Source organism: Anoplophora glabripennis, unplaced genomic scaffold (genome assembly GCF_000390285.2).
Source record: "Anoplophora glabripennis isolate ALB-LARVAE unplaced genomic scaffold, Agla_2.0 scaffold4, whole genome shotgun sequence".
In the NCBI taxonomy this organism is placed as follows: Eukaryota; Metazoa; Arthropoda; class Insecta; order Coleoptera; family Cerambycidae; genus Anoplophora; species Anoplophora glabripennis.
The window spans coordinates 453,925-473,875 of NW_019416568.1; the positions used below are offsets into that span (position 1 = coordinate 453,925).

The 19,951-nt window shown below is 33.5% G+C and overlaps 1 protein-coding gene across 1 annotated transcript in view; it reads right to left on the minus strand.

Moving 5' to 3' along the window:
• Positions 1 to 629: 629 nt before the first annotated feature.
• LOC108917402 (frequenin-1) overlaps positions 630 to 19,951 on the minus strand; it is a 112,487-nt gene continuing 93,165 nt past the window's right edge. Inside the window, exons 6-7 of the mRNA XM_018723964.1 lie at positions 4,064 to 4,152; positions 630 to 1,284 (exon numbers count right to left, since the gene is read on the minus strand). Of these exons, the coding sequence (XP_018579480.1) occupies positions 1,117 to 1,284; positions 4,064 to 4,152 (257 nt within the window). The 3' untranslated portion in view covers positions 630 to 1,116. The remainder of the gene's footprint in view (positions 1,285 to 4,063; positions 4,153 to 19,951) is intronic.

Below are 19,951 nucleotides of genomic sequence, written 5' to 3' on the forward strand. Positions count from 1 at the left end.
GCAAAATGTCAAAAGCAGGTTCGACAAAGCACAAACAAATACTAAAACCGACTGATTGTCTCTGTTTGTGCTCATTGGTTTGAAATAAGTAAGCAATGTACAGTTTGGTAAGTGGCTTTGTATCGCAAGAGGGTTCAATTGACGGATACAAACAGGGAGCAAACAGGAAATCGAAGAAAATGAAGCAGCCGAAAAGAAGGTAGGTATGTTACTCTATTTCTCGGGAACTTTTTAGAAAAAATTGGGTGTTTATTTATATATTTTTGACAATGACAAACTTTCATCAAATTTCCTGTTCGTTCCCAAACATATACTTCCCCCTGACTTCCACCTAATATTTATAATTGAGCGTCGTAGCTGTTTTTCATCTTACGAAGGGCGAAATTCGATTCGTAAGGCAAAAAATTAAAATTATACCAAAGTTTCTTAATCCCACCGAAAGTAGTGTCAAATAATTTATACATTCGGATACAATTTCACTTCGTGGATGTTCTTGGGACATTTCTTGTAGATCATCTGTCAGAAAAGGTTCGTCGTGAGTCAAATATAGTACCAAATGGAGTTACTAGGAAGAGTTGGATTTAACTAGATGCCAAATGTATTTCACAAAGTTATATGCGCTCATTTATTCCTCATTTAGTTTATGTTTAGTGAAATCAATTATGGTACCTTTTTTATTAAACCTTACCCCCTTAATCTTTGTGAAACTCATTTGATGAAGTGCTTATACATTTAGCATTATCTTCAGAGTTGCTATGAACACTTTTTCTGACATTTGGGCAGAAAGCTAGCACGAACCAAAACAGTTAACAAAGCCTAAATAAAAAAATATATTGCTTTTTATATTCTCGCTTACGGCAACATTGGCAACGCTTAAAATAATATTCGGCAATCGAACAGCCTCAAGAACACCGCAAATTCCAACAAAAAAAATCATAAAATCAGCATTCCCCACAAACAACCAAAGCAGTGTCGTGCTGAGGGCCGTCCCACACGCTATCACAATAGAGATGTAAGTAATTTTGGCGTTTCGCTTCGGAGTCCCACCCCCTGAAGTAAGGATTGCGTCCCTTTATTACGTCAGAGCTTCTCGGGTGTGATCCCCTCTTCCTTATGCTATTCCGGTCCTAACGTCAGGGCCTGGACAATCCTGGGATCGGCTTTGCTGCCCTCCCGGAACTCCTCCAGGGTCAGGCGGTCGTCGTGGTTCTTGTCCATCTGGTCGAAGATCTTGTCGACCCTCTTCTGGGGGGTGTTGTTCTCGTCTTCGGACGGTTGCTGACCCTAGGGACAGGAAAAGAGGTTATTATATCTGTATCTGTCTATTCCTAAAGAGTGAGTTGAAATCGCAAAACGGCGCAACTTATTGAGAACCACTGGAATCATGTCCCACTCACATAGTACACAAAAAGAGGTGAATAGGTATGGGGGTAAATGAAGTGTATCACTTCTGCTTTAATTTTTATTCTCAAACTTGTGTTTTTACTCTTTTACATTAATTATTATAGTTTTATTAATTACTTGTATTATGTTTTTGTTTGAAAATGTATTGCCGGCTATTGTATATGATTTGTAACTGCATATGATTATAATTTTAGCACACAAAGCACTTAAATATTGATGTATGCCCCGAAGAAGTTTATATTAAATAAACGAAATGTTGTCTTAGTAGCGGTGTGACTTATTTGACCTGACTTCGGCGATTTTCAAAGAATTTGTAGATTACTATAGTATTCCATCTTCGAAGAACAGCTGACATATTATCTCTTTCAGCGACGCAAAGTTCAACTTCATGATAACTCGAAATTCGCAATAGATCAGCAATTCGAATTAAATCACGAACTTGGACAATTAACTTGAACCGAGAGTTAATTGAAGCAAATGATGCTTTTAAGTCGATACTGTTTGGGTTAAGGGAATTGAATCGCGGTGAAAATATACGCAGTGAGGGAAATTATTACGAGAAAGAATGAATGATATTAAATTAAAGGAAATTTAATTGAAGTGTGTTAAAAGACGTTCTATAGAAAGAACAAAAATAAGAACAAATGTACTCGCGAGATTGCTAAAAGTTTTTATTTATCGATACGTTTCAGCAGCCCACATCTGTCTTTAATGAAAAAAGTTTTTTCCTGTAGGAACAGGACTGAAAAGTTATTCTATAAATAAAGTTTTACACTTGGTTTATTTAATAAATATTCAGCACAAGTGTTTCATGTAAATTATTGCATTAAAATTTTAGAAAACATGTCTACTTAATTATCCCTTTAACATTTTACATCAACTACGTTGTTTACAGGTAAATATAATTTGTTTTCTATCCCTATAGTCTCTATGACAGCGATATTACAATTTATTAAAAACATACAGGGTGATTCACAAATGGCGACCAAACATGAAACCTTGTATTCTTTGGTGAATTTTTCGTTTTTTAAGTTTTACTCGAAAATCAGGCTTTTTTCGAAAAACATAAAAGACTAGTAATTTGTAGAAAATTGAAAGACGAATCCGAAAATATCATGGTTGTTATCGTAAAGCAGTGACGTAGTATTTTATTTAGAAAAATATGATACTGGTAATTAGCAATTATAGTAGTTGCAAGTTAACAGAAATACATAGAAACACCTTTTTCTTGTACAATCAAATAATTGAAGCAGTTATTCGAGCTACAGCTTTTACACAATGTTTCAAGGGTGTCAAAAAGCTTTTATTTATTTCGCAAAAAGTAATTTTAATACTCTTCTACTGAACATTCGAAATGGTACATGAGCCGTTAAAAGGTATATCTAAAAGCTTTCTAAGAAACGATCTAGTGAAATTCTGTGGCCTGGGGATAAGTTGGACCTTCTTCGAATGAAACTTTGTAAGATTTGCCGAAAGCATAAAAAATGCAGGGCAGGCAGGACATCATCAAAGCGAAGAGCTTTTCGTATTCTTTATAACATTTATACCATCATTTATTAAGATTTAACTTCATCCAAACACAAGAAAATGCAAAAGATTGTCAAGAAGGGTTGTCCAAAATGGTGTTAAATGACATTGAACAATACAATAACAGTCTTGTAATAACATTTTCGTTCTAAAAACACACTCGAGAAGAAAATTTGTAGTTTATGCTCAGGAATAAGAATATTTCACCAAATACGGGTAATTATTTGATTGTATCGCATTAAATATTCCCCAATTTTATCACGACTTCCATTCCCAACACCAGATTTCCATCTAGCTCGTGTCTCCACCACCATGTCGGACTCGAACATGACATTCATTTTGTTCGAGATTAAATTTAACTGTTAAACATTTCGTCCCTAACTTTTCGCATCACCTGAATATATTCTCGCCCATAACAACGTCGCGCAGTGATAATTTATTGCCGTGGAGGTGCCGGGCGGACTTTTGTTTGAACAGGGATTTCCAAGGATCGGACCGTAGCACCGAAACTTTATATAAATAAATTCGTACACAGCTGGGAGATTTATGGACGGTGAAGCGCGGCTTGTTGAAAACGGACGGCGGCGTCGGCTAAAAGACGCCCGGTACTTGTCAGGTTACGAAAATATTAGAGGGCTTTTGTAAATTAATTAGTCCCTAACGGAAAAGATTGCAAATTTTAAACATAAAAGAATAATGCCAAATTGTTAAAAATGGCGGATGCGTCAGTGGGAAACGATTTGCTGTACGGGGTGTTCCTTAAGGACGTTCCGATAATAAATAGGATGAAAAACAGCTATAAATGTTTGAAAATTCTGAATCCAATAGTAAAACTTATTCCAACCAAGAAATTCAAAACGCAATAATATACAGGGTGTTCCATTTAAAATAACAAAGTTATGTAGTGCCCACGCGAAATGGGACACCCTGTAAAGCTAAAAATATTTTCTTTACATGGCCCACATAATTCCAGACAACTTTTATTAAATCCATTTTTTTTTATAAATTTTACAGTTGCAGGGTTATAGAAGAACCCCTCATAGGTGGAACACCCTGTATATACTAGCTCCGGCCTACAGCTTTATTTTAGTGCAAGAATTAAATCACGCGTAACTTAAGATAATATACTTACCACCATTTGGTAAATGGCGTCCACTATATTATACATTTCATCTCTTGTTATAAAACCATCGTTGTCGACGTCATATAGTCTGAATGCCCCTGTAACAAAAGTTTAAATGTTATTTATATTAAAGTTTAAATTACATAGAGGAATCAGAAGACAATTAGGAATAATAGTCATTATTAATTCTTCGAAGAAACTTTATTATTTTTTATTATCATGCATATTAACAATACATGAATGAAATTGACAGAAATATCAAGTTAAAACCCATACCAATTCGATTACATTAATTTCCGACGTAATTCATAAATATATAAAATATAAAAAACAGTTTAAAATGAACATGAACAGTTGTTTATGTTTATTTGATTGTAAGTTTGTTATTATTAAATGTATACATGAAAACATGATAAAACTTAATAAATTTAACTGGAAATTATTTATCAAGTCTAATTTGTATCCATTGTGGTAGGTATTACAAGATGTTAAGAATGATAAAAGCATGTATTTATTACAGAATTGTGAATACAAAGAATGCAACATATTATTATTATGGCGTTTTAGACATAAAAGGTAAATCACCCAAAATTATTTGCTATTAAGTATCAATTTTATGAGTTATTGATTTCAGATGTTATGTTTAGAAAAATATGAATGGAAAAATATGAAAATAATTACAAACCTTTTTCTTAGAGCCTCAGTACCTCTGCAGGTATTATGTCTGTAGGAATTGTGCTTGTTTATATTTACATAAAGATTACGTGATTTTTTGTTTAATATTAATTTTATCATAAATACCGGCACATTGTTGACTACTATTTTGTGAGAATTTTTTCATTTTCTTAATTATTTTCTCCACGCTTTGTGCGATGACAGAAATGATAAAATTCCAGATCAATGAGTCCGTCCCCAGGCGAGCAAATTACAGAAGTAACGTTTCCCCTTGAAGTACATAATACGAAATGAATTGTGATTAATGCTGCTGGAATTTTAATTCTTGGTAGGAGCTCTTTGGATATCTCAAATTGTACAATTTTCTCTCATAAAAAACTGGCAGCACACCCTAAGGAAGGTGTTGTAAGAGACTCCTTCTCGATTAATCAAAATTATAATTTCTCTCTTTCGGATGTTTCTGGAAGGAGCTCAGCTTTAACTTCAATTATATTTAGGTGTTTGAAAATGTTTGCAATAAATTACTAAGGTAATTTTGACAATATATTGTTAACAAATTGGTACGAAAAGCTCTGTACAGATTTTTGACAAATAAAACAGTAAGCGATTTTGTATTACGATATAACTCGATACATTTCGTTTTGCTTACACAGCTTTTTTATGCCCCATAAATCGAATAACGACATGTGAAAGCGGTGTCCTCTATCCAGTTCGGTTCTGAAAATTGTTTTCTTTCTCTAAACGTGATATAAAAACGACATAAAAACTAGGCAATAAAATATATTCCTTCCGACGTTCTTACGGGTCATATTGTGTATGAATCCATAAAGCAGCCGCAGTGACTGGGGTTTCATTTTATGGTATGATGGTATGATGGAACACGGTGTCCTACTTCCTGGATTTTGTAAAATTATGTGTATGTACCCTCTTCAGTTACTCGTACTTTATCCCAGTTTTAGCAACAGCTGAAGTTTAGTTACACTGTAATCCTTCTAAATTGTGTGTCTAGAATTTTAGTGATATAGGTACAGGAAGAACGTCTTTTTTTTAAGTAAATAAAAAGGCGTTTCAAAAAACGTCTGCATTTCTCGGCTGCACCATACACTAACACCATATCGACACGTTCGAGTAAATGCATTGTTTTCTCGATTCATTGTAAAACTGGTTTATGCACAAACTAAAAAATTAAGCAAGGTAAGAAATAAGAATCTCGTTTTTAATGTAATCGGCACGCTATTCTTATTTTTTACTTCTTTATAAAAATTAAACTGTCACTATCGTGGAATTACAAAATAAAAACTTTTGTCTGGATTCTTTCATATTTTAACACTGATGGGTCGATGGACGATGCTTAATATTTAATAATTAAGTGATTAATGAATTCAATACAAATACAAAATCAGTTGACTGCACAAATTTTTTGATAACACAATAAATAACACAGGGTCAGCCTTCATTTTCTTTGAATAAATGAACTTTAATTTAGAAAAAAAAAACGCGAAGGTAGAACTTTTTCGTATATGAGTTTTCAATTACAAATATCATCAGGAAGACGTAGTTTAATTTTTATAGGTTGTACACGCCACACCCTGTATATGTTTTGGTTATTCTAAAACATATCAACTTCAGTAACAGTCAATATGTTAAGTAAGGTCGGTATTTCGTATAGCTTTTGTTACTTTTTCTTATATCACATGGTCTAACACAAATAAATAGAATTATCCTCAAGGCATAATTGCTATTTTGTAATGTAATGCTCGGAGTCAATTATTCTAACGATCTTATTCGCCTGAAGTAATAGTAATGACTTAATTAATATGGAAATATGGTATTAACGAAAAGTGAATTAGTTTAGTTGCTCTGCCTGTAGCAAATACAAGTATTTTCACGGTGCGGTAAATTCTAAAATCAATTCTGCTGAAAAGTATCATCATTACGCTGAGCCAAAGAACGTGGCATTCACTCGGGTGCTTCCCGACTTCCGGTGGATCTCCCGAGCATTCAGCAAGCAAGTGTGTCGCCGACAAACACTACAGAGAGTCGGCTACTTCAGCTTTGCAGTGAATTTTGTAAACGTATACCATTATCCACTAGAATAACTCTAGAACTTAGCTATTTGCACATTGCAGCGCTAGAGAGGTCTGAAAACAGTTGAAGTTTGTTTGCTAGGTGAGATAAGCAGCAGAGAAAAAAAAATGGGTAGATACATTTATTTGGATTTCTCTAAGAAGTCAAATTGTAGATAGTGAGATCTCCAGGCTAGCGCACTTCTTTTATTTCGTATACTGTGTTATATTCAGAACTTATCTAAAAAAAATTTTGAATGTGCGGGGGACTCTTACAAATACAATTTTGTAAAAAAATCAAAGAGGGTAATTCGAAAATGGTTTTGAAAAATTAATGTAAACACTATCGCAATTACGATAATACTTAAATCGGATTTCAGTATTCGGAATCGCCTGAGGCCACGTGGTCGACTGACGCTAGAGACTACAGTATCCCAGCGATGTAAAGGTTGAAAATACTACAACTTCAATAATTTTTTTCTCGGAAACTATATGGACTTTACAAATTTTTTTTTACGATATTGACTCCATTTTCCATCTATTCCCAAATCGTTGTCAATCACCCTGTTTAGTGTAATACAACAATTTTAGTATTAGTGAGTTACAAAACGTACACAATTCAGTGTAGAACATATTTAATATTTGACATTTGTTTGTAAAATTGAGAACGCCTTGACTAAATCACGGTATGTAGATTCCGAAAAGACGTTTCTCCATATCGAGCGGTCGTAAATGAGAGCTGGTATGCGAAAGAATTAGAGCATGTTATTGTTTCAAGTTGTGCAGCTCCCGAACTGTTGGAAGTTCTCTGTTACGAGTAGTAACATCTGTAGATATTCAAAAGCTGGAAAATAAAATATTCCTTAGCTTCAGTTTGAGCTGACTTGGCACAACAATTTTAAGCAATTTCGTGAAATGAGAACGATAGAGAATTTTAATTTAGATGGGGTTCAATCTGCTCTGAAGTAACTCGTAGTTATAGATATCTACGCATTCCTGATTTCATTCTTTTAATATTTTTATCGATAAAAGAATTAAAATAGAGACAGATACAGATCCTTAATACAGTTGCTATTTTTCAAGGAAAATAAACAATTTCATTCAAGTACATTAATAATAAATAGTCTCTACAGAAAATGTTAGACATGGTAAAAGGGATCCTCATTTTGTAGCATTTACAATACAGATGGGCTATGGGCAGAAGTGGTTTCGATAATAAAAGACCGTTGGCACACCTGCAACCACATCGTATAAGGACCCTTTCGGCACAAATTGCTTTGTGAATGGAGTTTTTGCTCACAAATTATCTTTTTTTAATAAGTAAATGCCTCATTAATTGTCATTACTTATAGCTCGTACATTAAATCGTGGAAAGGTTTTTGTGTTATAGAAGTGTAGGTATAGGTATGCTACGAAGCAAAAATTAGTTTTTTTCAATAAAATCTTTTATATAGGGTAATAGTAAATTTCTAATAACTTATTAATAATTTCAGTAATATATAAACACTATTCCGTCTTCTGTTCATCCTTCTGCATTATTTCTTTCGTTATTTCGGGATTTAAATAGAAGGAAATTTCCTTAGCTTTCCCCTCGTCCTGGATCTACCCTTGACCAATATTGGAGAGTTACCAAATGCGTTGGTTCTATATATAGCAATGTGAAAACGATTGTTCGGATTTGAAAGCGATGAATTATTACAGCCAAGAAGCTTAAGAAAATCGACTTCACTTTTTATAAATTTGTACAGAGAAACAACAAATAATAGGTAATATTTATAACGCATTGACATATCAAATGTATCCAGCCTGGTGAACAACTGATCACTTAGACATCAAAACATATATTTGGCAAGTCGTTTCCGATGATTTCTCAGGTTTCTTTTATTGCTTGAGTTACAAATAACATAAATATGGAAATATATCCAAGATTAATCTAGAATCTAGAAAATGTTTATAAGGTGCATCTTAAAAGATTTTTAAAACACAGAGAATCATTAATGAACATCAGCATGGTTTCTTCATGATAGTATGTCCGGCAAAAAGTAAGTTGTTGCAATGTATTGTATACTGATTTTTACAAAGCATTTGATATATCCACAATATACTCTTAATGACAGCTTGTTGAGATGGATTAATAAATCTTACATTCTTAACAGAAATCACTGTGTAGAAATTAATAATTGCACATATTCATATGTTTCTGTCACTTCTGGTGTACCACAGGGATCTCAACTTCTTCTTTCGCATTTTATATATGGTACTGGATGATGTTTGTTTTCAATATCCTGACTTTTGCATTTATGCAAATGATTTGAAGATACAAACCAACCTTATGCCCTATCTGGTTTATATGATTACTGTGTAGTGTAACCTTTCTTAAATATAAATAACTGTCTCGGTATTACATTCTCTAGATAAGTATAAAAAATTATATTTTCCTATTCTATTAGTAACTTACTAAGTAAATGGAATCAGTTCTACAATAGATTTAGGTATTATATTAGACTGTCAGTTAATGTTTAACTTACAAATTTCTAAAGTTTCATGTCTTTTGTAGGCCGTAGCCTATGTACCCACTTTCACAACCCCTAGGCCTACTTTAATGTTCATTTCGGTTCATATTGTTGGTACTAAGGCCTCTACAAATCAACAGTTGACGTAATTCTGATTATTTTTTGACGAGATTTGGTCCTGTAGGTAATCATCCCTCGTAAAACAATATTATTGTTATAAAAGCAAAAAGTGAATTACGATGCGACTTAGACTTCCTCTGATGGTCTGACTAACACTCGCATCGGGTCGTAAATCTCGCAAAAAAAATGGATATTTTGTGTAGCGGATCTTTAATTTCTGTTTTATGTGTGATGTTTCTGGTGGAGTAGGTTTCATTACGATTTAAAGTGTAGTCGTAAAGCTCCACCCTACAGTAAAAGAATACATTCTGGTATATTTAGAGCAGTAGGAATACAGGCTAGTGAAACGATATGAGAGATTTACTAAAAATCCATGATCTACCGTAGGAGACACAGGTATAGATACCATTTGTGTATGAAATAAAAAGAAATAAAATTGAGACACGACTAGAGAATTTACAACTCGGAAAAATTGTAAAAAATTGTAGAAACTCGACGTAAAAACACTTAAAAAAATCTGTTTCGAAAATTTTGAACCTCTGGTCATAGCTTGAAAAAATATATATAAATGCGAAATTTCAAATAAAAACAATTCATACATTATTCATATTTTGAGTATAGCTATTCAGAAAATAGTTTCACGAGTGGGTAAATATAGAACGATCGTAATAATTTAGAGGGAAAAAAAGAAAATTATTACCTTGACTTTTATAAGTGGATATGGTAAATGAGCTTATAATAATCGAAAAAAATAAATAAATGCGTGAGCAGGGGTGGCGGAGGGTTGATTTGGGGGGTTGAAAAGTTGTGAAAAATTGTATCATTGGGATTTCTGGCGAAAATTAACGTCAAACAAAAAAGTATCCAATACAAAAGTTGTAGACCATGTAAAAATCTATAACTTTTGTAGAGATCACGTTTTAATATAACCTCAATATTTCCGAGAAAAATGCGAAAAACAGGTTTTTTCTTATATTTCGTTTTTTATTTCTCATTTCTGCAAAAATAATTTAATTTTGACAAAACTTGGTGAAAGTATACCTTTCTGTGTCTTAAATAACCACAATTTTTTTTAGATAAAAAAATCGAGAAGTTTCCGAGATATTCATTTTTTCTGGTCTGAAACATTTTTTTTTCAAAGAAAAATCATCGTACATAGTTCTGCCGGTCATTTGACATATACTTTTTGGTGAAATAAAAAAATCTGTAATCACAGTTCAAAAACAAGCTCAAAAATGTAAAAAAATAAAAAAATTGACTTGCAATAATGATTTTTTCAGTAATTGTTGATAATTTGTTTAAATTAAAAAAAATTCAAAAACTGTTTACACCATTCAATTCTACGGTAAAAATACAAAAATAATGTCATTGTTTGACCCAAAACTTTATTTTTGTACAGTATTCTATAAACATCCAAGTCGAATTACAAATGCACAAATGATAAATTACAATAGTAATATCATCTAATTAAGAATTAAAAGTGACTTTAGATTTTGTCATAAAAATAGCAGTGACGTAGGTATTTAAAAAAATTAACCTGATGATGGCCCCTCGAAGACGAAACGTCGGATTGCAAAAATGTTAACGCCATTGTATAGAGCGAAAGTGGCATTGTAAATATGCAATTTATTTTAAAATTTGTTTTCAAATAAAGCCAGAAAAAAAATTAAAATTTTGCAAAATTTCCGGTTTTTTCCGGATAACTCCGGAACTACACAGAATTTTAAAACTTTCTAAACGGTATATTGTTAGGTATAAAAAAACACAACTTTTTTCTAATCTGAGCCACCCCGTTTCCTAAATCCTTATAGCATCCATATCTTGGACACACTGTATATCTATGAATTCATCAAAATTAAAAAAAAAAATAAGTACACTAATCGATCCTACGAAAAAAATTTATAATTTATTTTATTTATTTACTATTTGACTTATGTTTATAGCAATAGGTACTATATAAAAATAAAGTTTAGGGTCAAACAATAAGACACAGTTTTTTTTTGTATTTTTTCCGTACAATGTGTAATCAGTTTTTGATTTTTTTTTAATTTAAACAAATTATCAACAATTACTGAAAAATTCATTATTGAGTCATTTTTTATTTTTTGCATTTTTGAGCATCTAAGTAGAATTTTTCTTTGAAAAAAGTGTTTCAGACCGGAAAAAATGAATATCTCGGAAACTTCTTGATTCTTTTAACTAAAAAAAATTGTGGTTATTGAAGACACAGAAAGGTATACTTTTACCAAGTTTCGTCAAAATTCAATTATTTTTGCGGAAATGAGTAATAAAAGACGAAAAATAAGAAGAAAACCTGTTTCGCATTTTTCTCAGAAATTTTGAGATTATCTTAAAAAGTGCTCTCTACAAAAGTTGTAGATTTTTCACCAGAAATCCCAATGATACAATTTTTCACAACTTTTCAACCCCCCAGATCAACCCTCCGCCACCCCTGCTCATGCATTTATTTTTTTAGGTTTATTATAAGCCGTTTTACCATTTCCACTTAAAAAAGTCCAGGAAACATTTTTTTTCTCCATGTGTAATTTGGTTGGACTAACTAATGATTCTGAAGAAGTATATTCGTCATTATTTGAAAACTTACTTTACTTGCAAGCCTTGCAACACATCTATTTTTTTATTTTTTAATAAAAGTGTGCCACCATAAAACTTCTCAACCTCTGATTAGCCCATTCACCTGACTTTGCCTCCCCGCTACCACGATAGGGCGCCTTGATTTATCTGGCACATCGGCCTTTAATTTCCGTTCAGAAGCACAACTAACTCAAACAGGAAGTTCGAAATTCGACAAGGATTTATGACGGAAATGCATTTCGTTCCCAGCTGTTTATCGCAGTACCCAGTTGAGTCACAGCAGTAGCTTTGGCGTCGCGTCATTGACAAAATTAGGAAACAAATTCGATATCGACTGGAGATAGAACATAAACACTCAGGCCGATCCAGCCTATCGGTTAGGGAGAGAGGTTTTCTCGCTATAAAAATCCAAAGAAAAAGTTGTTTAGGATTTGGGTCAATCAGAAATACAACAAGTAAATTATCGCAGATAACAATTATTCACACTTTTTTAAAATAGGTTTCTTAGTATTTATTTTTACGTCCAAGTTCTTGCTACAGTTGTTTAGACACTTTTATGGTGTGTTACTACACGTAACGAATGAGTTTCAAGTTTCGGGAACGTTAAAACAAGACGAATGAAGGGCTCGTGCAAGAACATTATCCATTATTTCATCGTCCGCAACTGGGAACGTGATAACAAAATAAACTGTCCTTTAATTTAAGTCGAACAGTTTCCTTGGTAGCGTAGTCATGTACCTCTGCACTGGGTGTCTTATTTATACTTGGATGCACCCGACTCGAAACTCATTAACCAGATTTTTTTATCCACAAATCTCTATAAGAATTACTACTTTATTTCATGTAATACCACTTTGTTTTCACAACAACTTATTTGCACAATATATGTTTTACAAAATTATATTTTCCAGTTCATTCACATATTAGGTTTAAAATCAATATTGTAAGTATAAAATGTACGTATAGATTTTCAGATGCTTTGCAAAGCTTTGCATAATTGCAATTATTCAAAAAACGTGGTCACAGTTTAAAATGACCCATTCCAGGCGACTACAATTTAAATGTGGGCAAAATCCAAAGAGGCTGATTGTCCGAACCTAAAGCTTCTCTCTATAGGACATCTGCGGACCTATCAACGAATGTGATTGAACGTCGACTTTGGTACTTTGTAGTTGAGTAACGCGAAACGGATCCTGGCTGCGATCCAAATTTATCGCTATTTGCTTTGCTTAAAGCATTCGCAGATCAAAAATTGCACATTCATTTATTATAAATACTATTTATCATTTATCCATATTCTAAAATCTCAGTGTGTTAAAATTCAGATGTCCTTAGTGACCACGAGTATCTCCATCACCATTGCGTTATGAGCCCAAGATTCGTCAATGTACATCAAATATCTTCAGAGATATTTAAGTAAAAAATATCTTTTTTTTTCTGAAATAGCTGGGTTTGGACTCTCGATTTATTGAGTTTTTTTTATCTAAAATAACTAAAGGACCACCAGTATCCTGCCCAAGCAAGTGTAAAGGCTGTAAATATAAATGATGGACTGGTGCATAGATGGAAATAAAAAAACACAGCGAACAATAATGAAACCTGTATAAAAGCCAAATACAAATTGTATACGACACGTTAAAAATAAACGACGGTCCTCAGAAACAAATGGGATGCTTTGTTAAAGCTACTCGCATTTTTCTCTTTTTTTTTTAATCCAAAAAGTGCTCCAGTTAATGAGCTTCACTAATTTAGTTGAAATTACTACTTGACAATGTTTTCACAAATACGAATAAGTTTTATAATTAAAGTAATCCTGCGAACTACCCTGCAGTTTTATGCGGTGAAATGTCGAGGATTTGTTAAGTTCTCTAAACGTATTATACTAATAGATAGTTCATAGTTAATTTTATTTCACTCAAGGTTTGCTTTCATGGGACTAAAAAATGAAAAGGAAGCGTTTTCAATACTATAAAAATGGTTAAATAAGAGAAATGATCATTAAAATTCAGGAAATGTATTATATCTTCTTGAACGTCGGCTTCGATTGAATACAAATTGCTTATTAGGGCTCTCACACTTAAAGAGAAGGAACAAATACATCTTGTTTCTGCTATGTCGATCTATCCATAAGCTTTATATGAAAAAAATGGGTTGTAGATAGGTACAAATCCATAACACTTACATTTTGTTGAAAAATGGCGAAGGACATTAAATATGAAAGGAAAAATATACTCTTCAGCCATATCTGTTGAATTAACAGATTCTCCAACTACAGTTTTCTAATTTGCCTTCGATTATAAATTCAAATTCTCGGTTACATCCTGATAAAGTCGGTCCACGTTCTCCAATTCCATTTAGTAGCGGAATTCTACCCGAGCAGTTGTAATAACATCGCTCCCGTTATTAATAGAAGTAATAAGAGCGGTGCCTAAATTATCTTTATTCTCGCTTTTGGAGAGTGGTGTTATATCGAAAATATTTCGGGACAGGTTTTACCACTCCCAGTACTAAATAGTATAAAAATACAGTAATAATTTTTTCAAGAACCCAGATGCTGCTGATAAACTCATTTCTTTATTAAAGTCGCTCAAAATTTTTAATACCAAAGTAATTACAGGCGTAAATAAGGCTGGCAGAACTGGGATCCGCACGATAACAAAGCAACAGTATACTAACGTAACGTGAGCGTGAAAAGCATTCTGGCACGTCATTGAATTGCGGTTCTCTCTGACAGCTGTACTCACAAACAACAAAATTTACACGATATAATTCTTTATTGTGTATTTTTTACTCTGTATCACGGAATACTGACTAAAATCAATTCTTGACTTGTGTGGCAGTCATTTAATAGGATCATTCATATTATCGAATAGATGGTTTTTATGTAGTTGGTCGAAATGGAACTACTGTGAGCAGAACGCCGACTTTTATAAATAACAAATAGACTATTTACGTTATTGGCAAGAAATTCTTAATTTTCAAGGAAATTTACTATATATTTTTCATTAAATTATTGATAGTAACTTCTAAAAAAACGCCCTAATGCTTATGGTCGATCAGAAGCGGGATACAAATACACACAAAAGTAATAACACGATTAACAAAGTTTTTGGGGCCTCGACCAGCACTTAAGTCCTATCATTCATACTAATGCAAAGTCGAAACAAAACTTAGAGCTTCGGCTGTGTAGTTTGATTACTTTTCTTCGGCTTATAATCTATTCTCATTACAGGGACCGCAAATGGCCAAAGTTTTTAGTCTGCTAGGCAATAAGCGTAATAACTCAAGTCTCCGTCGTAATTAATCCGACATTTGTGGCTTTCCGCGTTCCGCCGTTTAGGAATGCCTTGATGTGCATGCTGCGACTGTTAATTTTGGCGTATTGGGTGGATCAAATTCCGGGGGATGTTATTTAGGGACAATAAATACGCTCTAAGGGCGAGGCAGACGATACAGGACCATTATAATTTCGTTTCAAGGATAGTTCGCTGTTCTTGTATTAAATATATGACGCAAAAATGAAAAACTGGAAATGGTACAGCGTTGCCAGGTGTACGTTTTTTCGGGATATTTAAGAAAATTAATTTTTGATAGCAAATGCAGTTTATTAACATTTGTTCAAAAATATGTAGTTATATTTAAGTGAAAGTCGTGTTTATTTTATACTTATGTATAGTATTTATCTATTGTACTCATCCAGCATGAAGTAAAGTATAAAGTTGGTAGTTTAACGAGAGGTGACGGATGCAGAACAGGAATTTAGGACTATTCTATTACTAAATCTGACGTCATTGCAAAAATAGTAAACAAACTTTGGACCGGCGTAATAATTTAGCTCTAAAGATCGACACTAATTTAGCTGTCCTCTTGAAGGGTGTGTTAAAAGGTAAAATGAATGTGCTAATTTTACTGAAGAGTTGATATCACCGACTAACCTTTGTTCTTGCTGTAAATATTCTGCACAAAGATATCTGTTCTTTCCCATCGCGCACCAATTTGAACAGTGTGAATAAAAATGATCGATCGCTCTATGTCTTTATTAATTAGCATATCGAAATGAACAAGCGAGTAATAAATCCACACGGCGAGAACATCGCCTTCAAGCAACCCCCGCAAAATCCGTGTCTACTGCGATGGCACTTAATATCGCAGCCAAAATTCATTGGGTATTAAACCGCCCCAGCAATTAGCTTTTGTCATCTTCCGGATAGCACCGATATAATAGAGGCGTGAATTTCCCTTTCCTTCGATTCGTAATTATTATTTTTCCAAGAGCTTACTTCGTTTTCATCGAAAATTAATTGACAGGAAATGGTATGCTGAGTTAATTTGTGACTAACGATTTATTAACATTTCAACATCTTTATTGGGTCATTTTGTTAAAGATAAGCAACATTAAATATCAAGCAAGGTTGAATCTTTACCGGACACGACAATCGTTAAGCAAAGACATATCTGTTCTATATTCCACGTATGTAGCGATTATATAGTACATTAGATACTTAGTGAGGGGTAAATCGTATGTAGCTTGGTTACGATTTACTTCGGGACTTCTAGCCAAAATTTAACCATATCCAAATGAGATGCATTTAATATTAACAGTTAAGAAATTTTAATCAAAGTGTCTGTATTGCACGGCGTGATCGTCGATATATTTCGACAAACCCGTTTATTTTAAACATTTATGTAGAACTCTGGGAAGCGTTATATGAAATATACAGGTTCATTTAGTTGTTATTTAAGTATACTTTTTAAAATGACTTAAAAATCCCAGGAAATAAAGCAAAATTTCCTATTTCCCCAATTCTAAAAAAATCTCACCTTAGAGAAATTGCCATACATATCGGAATACCGAAGTAGGAATTGTAAAGTAGTGACATCTATTACAGAAAAGGTAAACGATGAAAACAAAGATGACCACCGGTCGCTGAATTACAAGTGGAAGTGGATCTTATTTGTGGAAGGGCGAAACGGGCGGTGACTATGAGACGCCTCCATTATAGCCATCCTTCTCTATCGCACGGATTTCTATGACTTACTTTATCGCTCTCACGTAACTGCCGATGAACCTTGGGGACTTTCCGTACCTGTATGTATCAGTTGCGTGAGGTTTAATTATTTTTCATTTATGGAGATTATTGACCGTTAATTTTGCCATTTCTGTTTGTTACTACTTACTTTGCAAAAATAAGAAAAAAGAAAAATGGAGTTTCTCGCTACCGGTTATATATTTTGCCCCCAATCTTGAAAGCAGAATACATAAGCCGAATTAATCAACCGGTGGTAGCTGATTTTTTGTTCCTCGATCCAAACTCGAGTTCCGTTTCTGCTTTGCACATTACGCGGCGTGGCTGTCGCAATATATCATTTGGAGGTACATTCCCGCAGATATTATGGAATACAATATGGCCCCTGCCTGATTGCTGCGCTTCTCTTTGGTTGCCGATTGTAGGCCGTATATCACCAGCCAAAAACTAACCGTTTACAAAATGCACGGCAGCGATGTTTTCTAATAGGATACTATCCTTCAGGACCGTCTCTTTTATTGTAATACATACAAACAATATCATTAGAGGTGGTATAGTTGCTATAGCTATATGTGGATACATTCCTTTTGCATTTGTTTACAGAAAATATAAATCTTTTGTCTGTCGACTGCTCTTTTATGAGCCCATCGCACAAACGCTTCTAATACGTGTTAAGTACAATTTAGGTAGGGGTTGAACAACTTAAAGTCCCATCCTCTTATCGTCGACTTCCACGCATTCCTAGCGGTTCTGTGACCGAAATTTCACACCGCAGTAAAGCGGATTTTTTGCAGATACCTACGGATTACTACACTTCTCCTGTAGGCCATCAATTGCACAAGTTCGTCCCAGAGATAGACCAGGAGAAGGAGAAAGTGGAAGAGGACACATTAATTAAAAGGCATCGCGTAAATATTCTCACTGGGAAAGGAATTTGCGCGAAATGTGACTCCTGGGATTCGTGAAAAATTATGGGTGCGAGTTTTTCAGGGAAATGGTAAGTTTTGACAAACAAAAACAATAAAATCAGTAATAAAAGTGATGTTTCATCTAATATTCTAATAACTGTTAAAACAAATCAAATTTAAAATAGAAATTTATCGGTTTACATTAAATGTAAGGTTAATTTTCTGTAAAAGTTTGAACAATTGACATTTGCGTTACTAGTTTCGAGACCCACTCTTAGATGTCAATATTTCTGCTTCACTGAAGGTAGTTCAATGCACTATAAAAGCTACAAACTTGAAACTTAATAGACTAACAAATCTCAACCGAATACACTCGATGAGATGACAGTTAATTTACACCATAAAGGAGGTAAGTATTATTTACTAGTCGAGACGTTACGACAGAGTCCGAGCAGAATGTGCAGAATACAACGCTATTGAGGTGATAGAAGTTTTCCACCTGCATTAGTCCGATCAAAATAGACATTTCAAATAACGAAAATTCCGACAGAGCTAAATTTTGGTGGAGACCTTGGATACACCATTAGAAATAAAGTGTCAAAAGTTCCCTTCGATCCCATGTGTGTTAAAAATGTTATTCGGGGTCAAAAGTCAAAATTTGAGGTTTTTTGGATTTTTTTCGAAAACGATATGTTTCATCAAAAAAGTAGCCCCGACAAAAATTATAGATATTAAAATTATCTACAAAAATGGTCCATTTACTTTTTTGTATGAATTCCTGAAATAATCGCGATACTTTGACATGTTTTTTTAACGTGGTTTCCTTGGTAGGCCTACTCCACGAACTGTTATGACGGAATTTTCAGGGACAATACTCTTTTAACTGTATGATGATTATTGATATTGAAATTGGTTATTGACTTTAACTGTAGTTCTGATTTCTTTTGATATTTTAATCTGATTCATACTCTTCAAAGTCAACATCAACAGTCATGTCTTCTTCGATTTCTTCTTCTTCTTCCTCTTCTTCTTGCTGTTTATAAATTGTTCAAATGAAGATGAATCAGCTGTCTCTTCATCGAAATCACATGGATCTTCGTCTGTTGTATTCAAATGGATATTTGAGCAAGACTGGCTTTGGCAATTAGTACACGCTGGAGAACACAGTAACCCTACTCTTCTACAGCCACATTTAGCACTACAACCTTTTTTGCAATTGCAAAAAATAGTGTTTAGGAGTTTTTTAAGTATTATCTGTTAATTTCCAACCCCAATCTTCTGGGTTCAGTTGATTGCCTAGCCATGCCTGAACTTGATAGTATATTCGATACAAGTGTTTATTAGCAGAAGCTGATGTTGGAGGAAGATAAGATAGTTGTACTTGTTTCTTGTTTCGTGTATTTTTTACAGAAGTTAAATATCTATATTTATCTATACAATCAATTTTTTTGGGGGCTCCTTTACAGCAAGGAGAAAGCGAATTCCTTTTGTGATTATTGTTTGAGGTGAGGAATCAATTTCTGCAATCAATCAAATCTTTTTTCCAAATAATTTTAATACTGATGTTTTACCCCTTCTGAACATTGCTGTAGTATCACAGCCGGTTATCGCATGTAAAAATAAGATATTATGGTTTTGGCATTTTATTTAACATATTAACTTGAAGAATATATTTCTGTTCGCTGTTGAGCCTTTCCAGGTTTTAAAAAGTATATAATTTTATCAATTGCAGTCCTTGCAGTGAGTAGTATTAATAAGTCAACATCTTCACCAATTACAATAGTTGTATTTGTTGCATTAAATTGTTCTGTTGCTGTTTCAATTATAAGGACATCTGCGTCACTTTGACTAAGGGACTGAGTTTCTTTTGAGTGTATATTCTCAGAATAGTGTAATTTATACATATAATAGACACAAATAGGCATTTTTACTTGCATTAAGTGCCTGGCTATGTATATACGTTGCATATATGTGCATATCATGTAGAACGTGA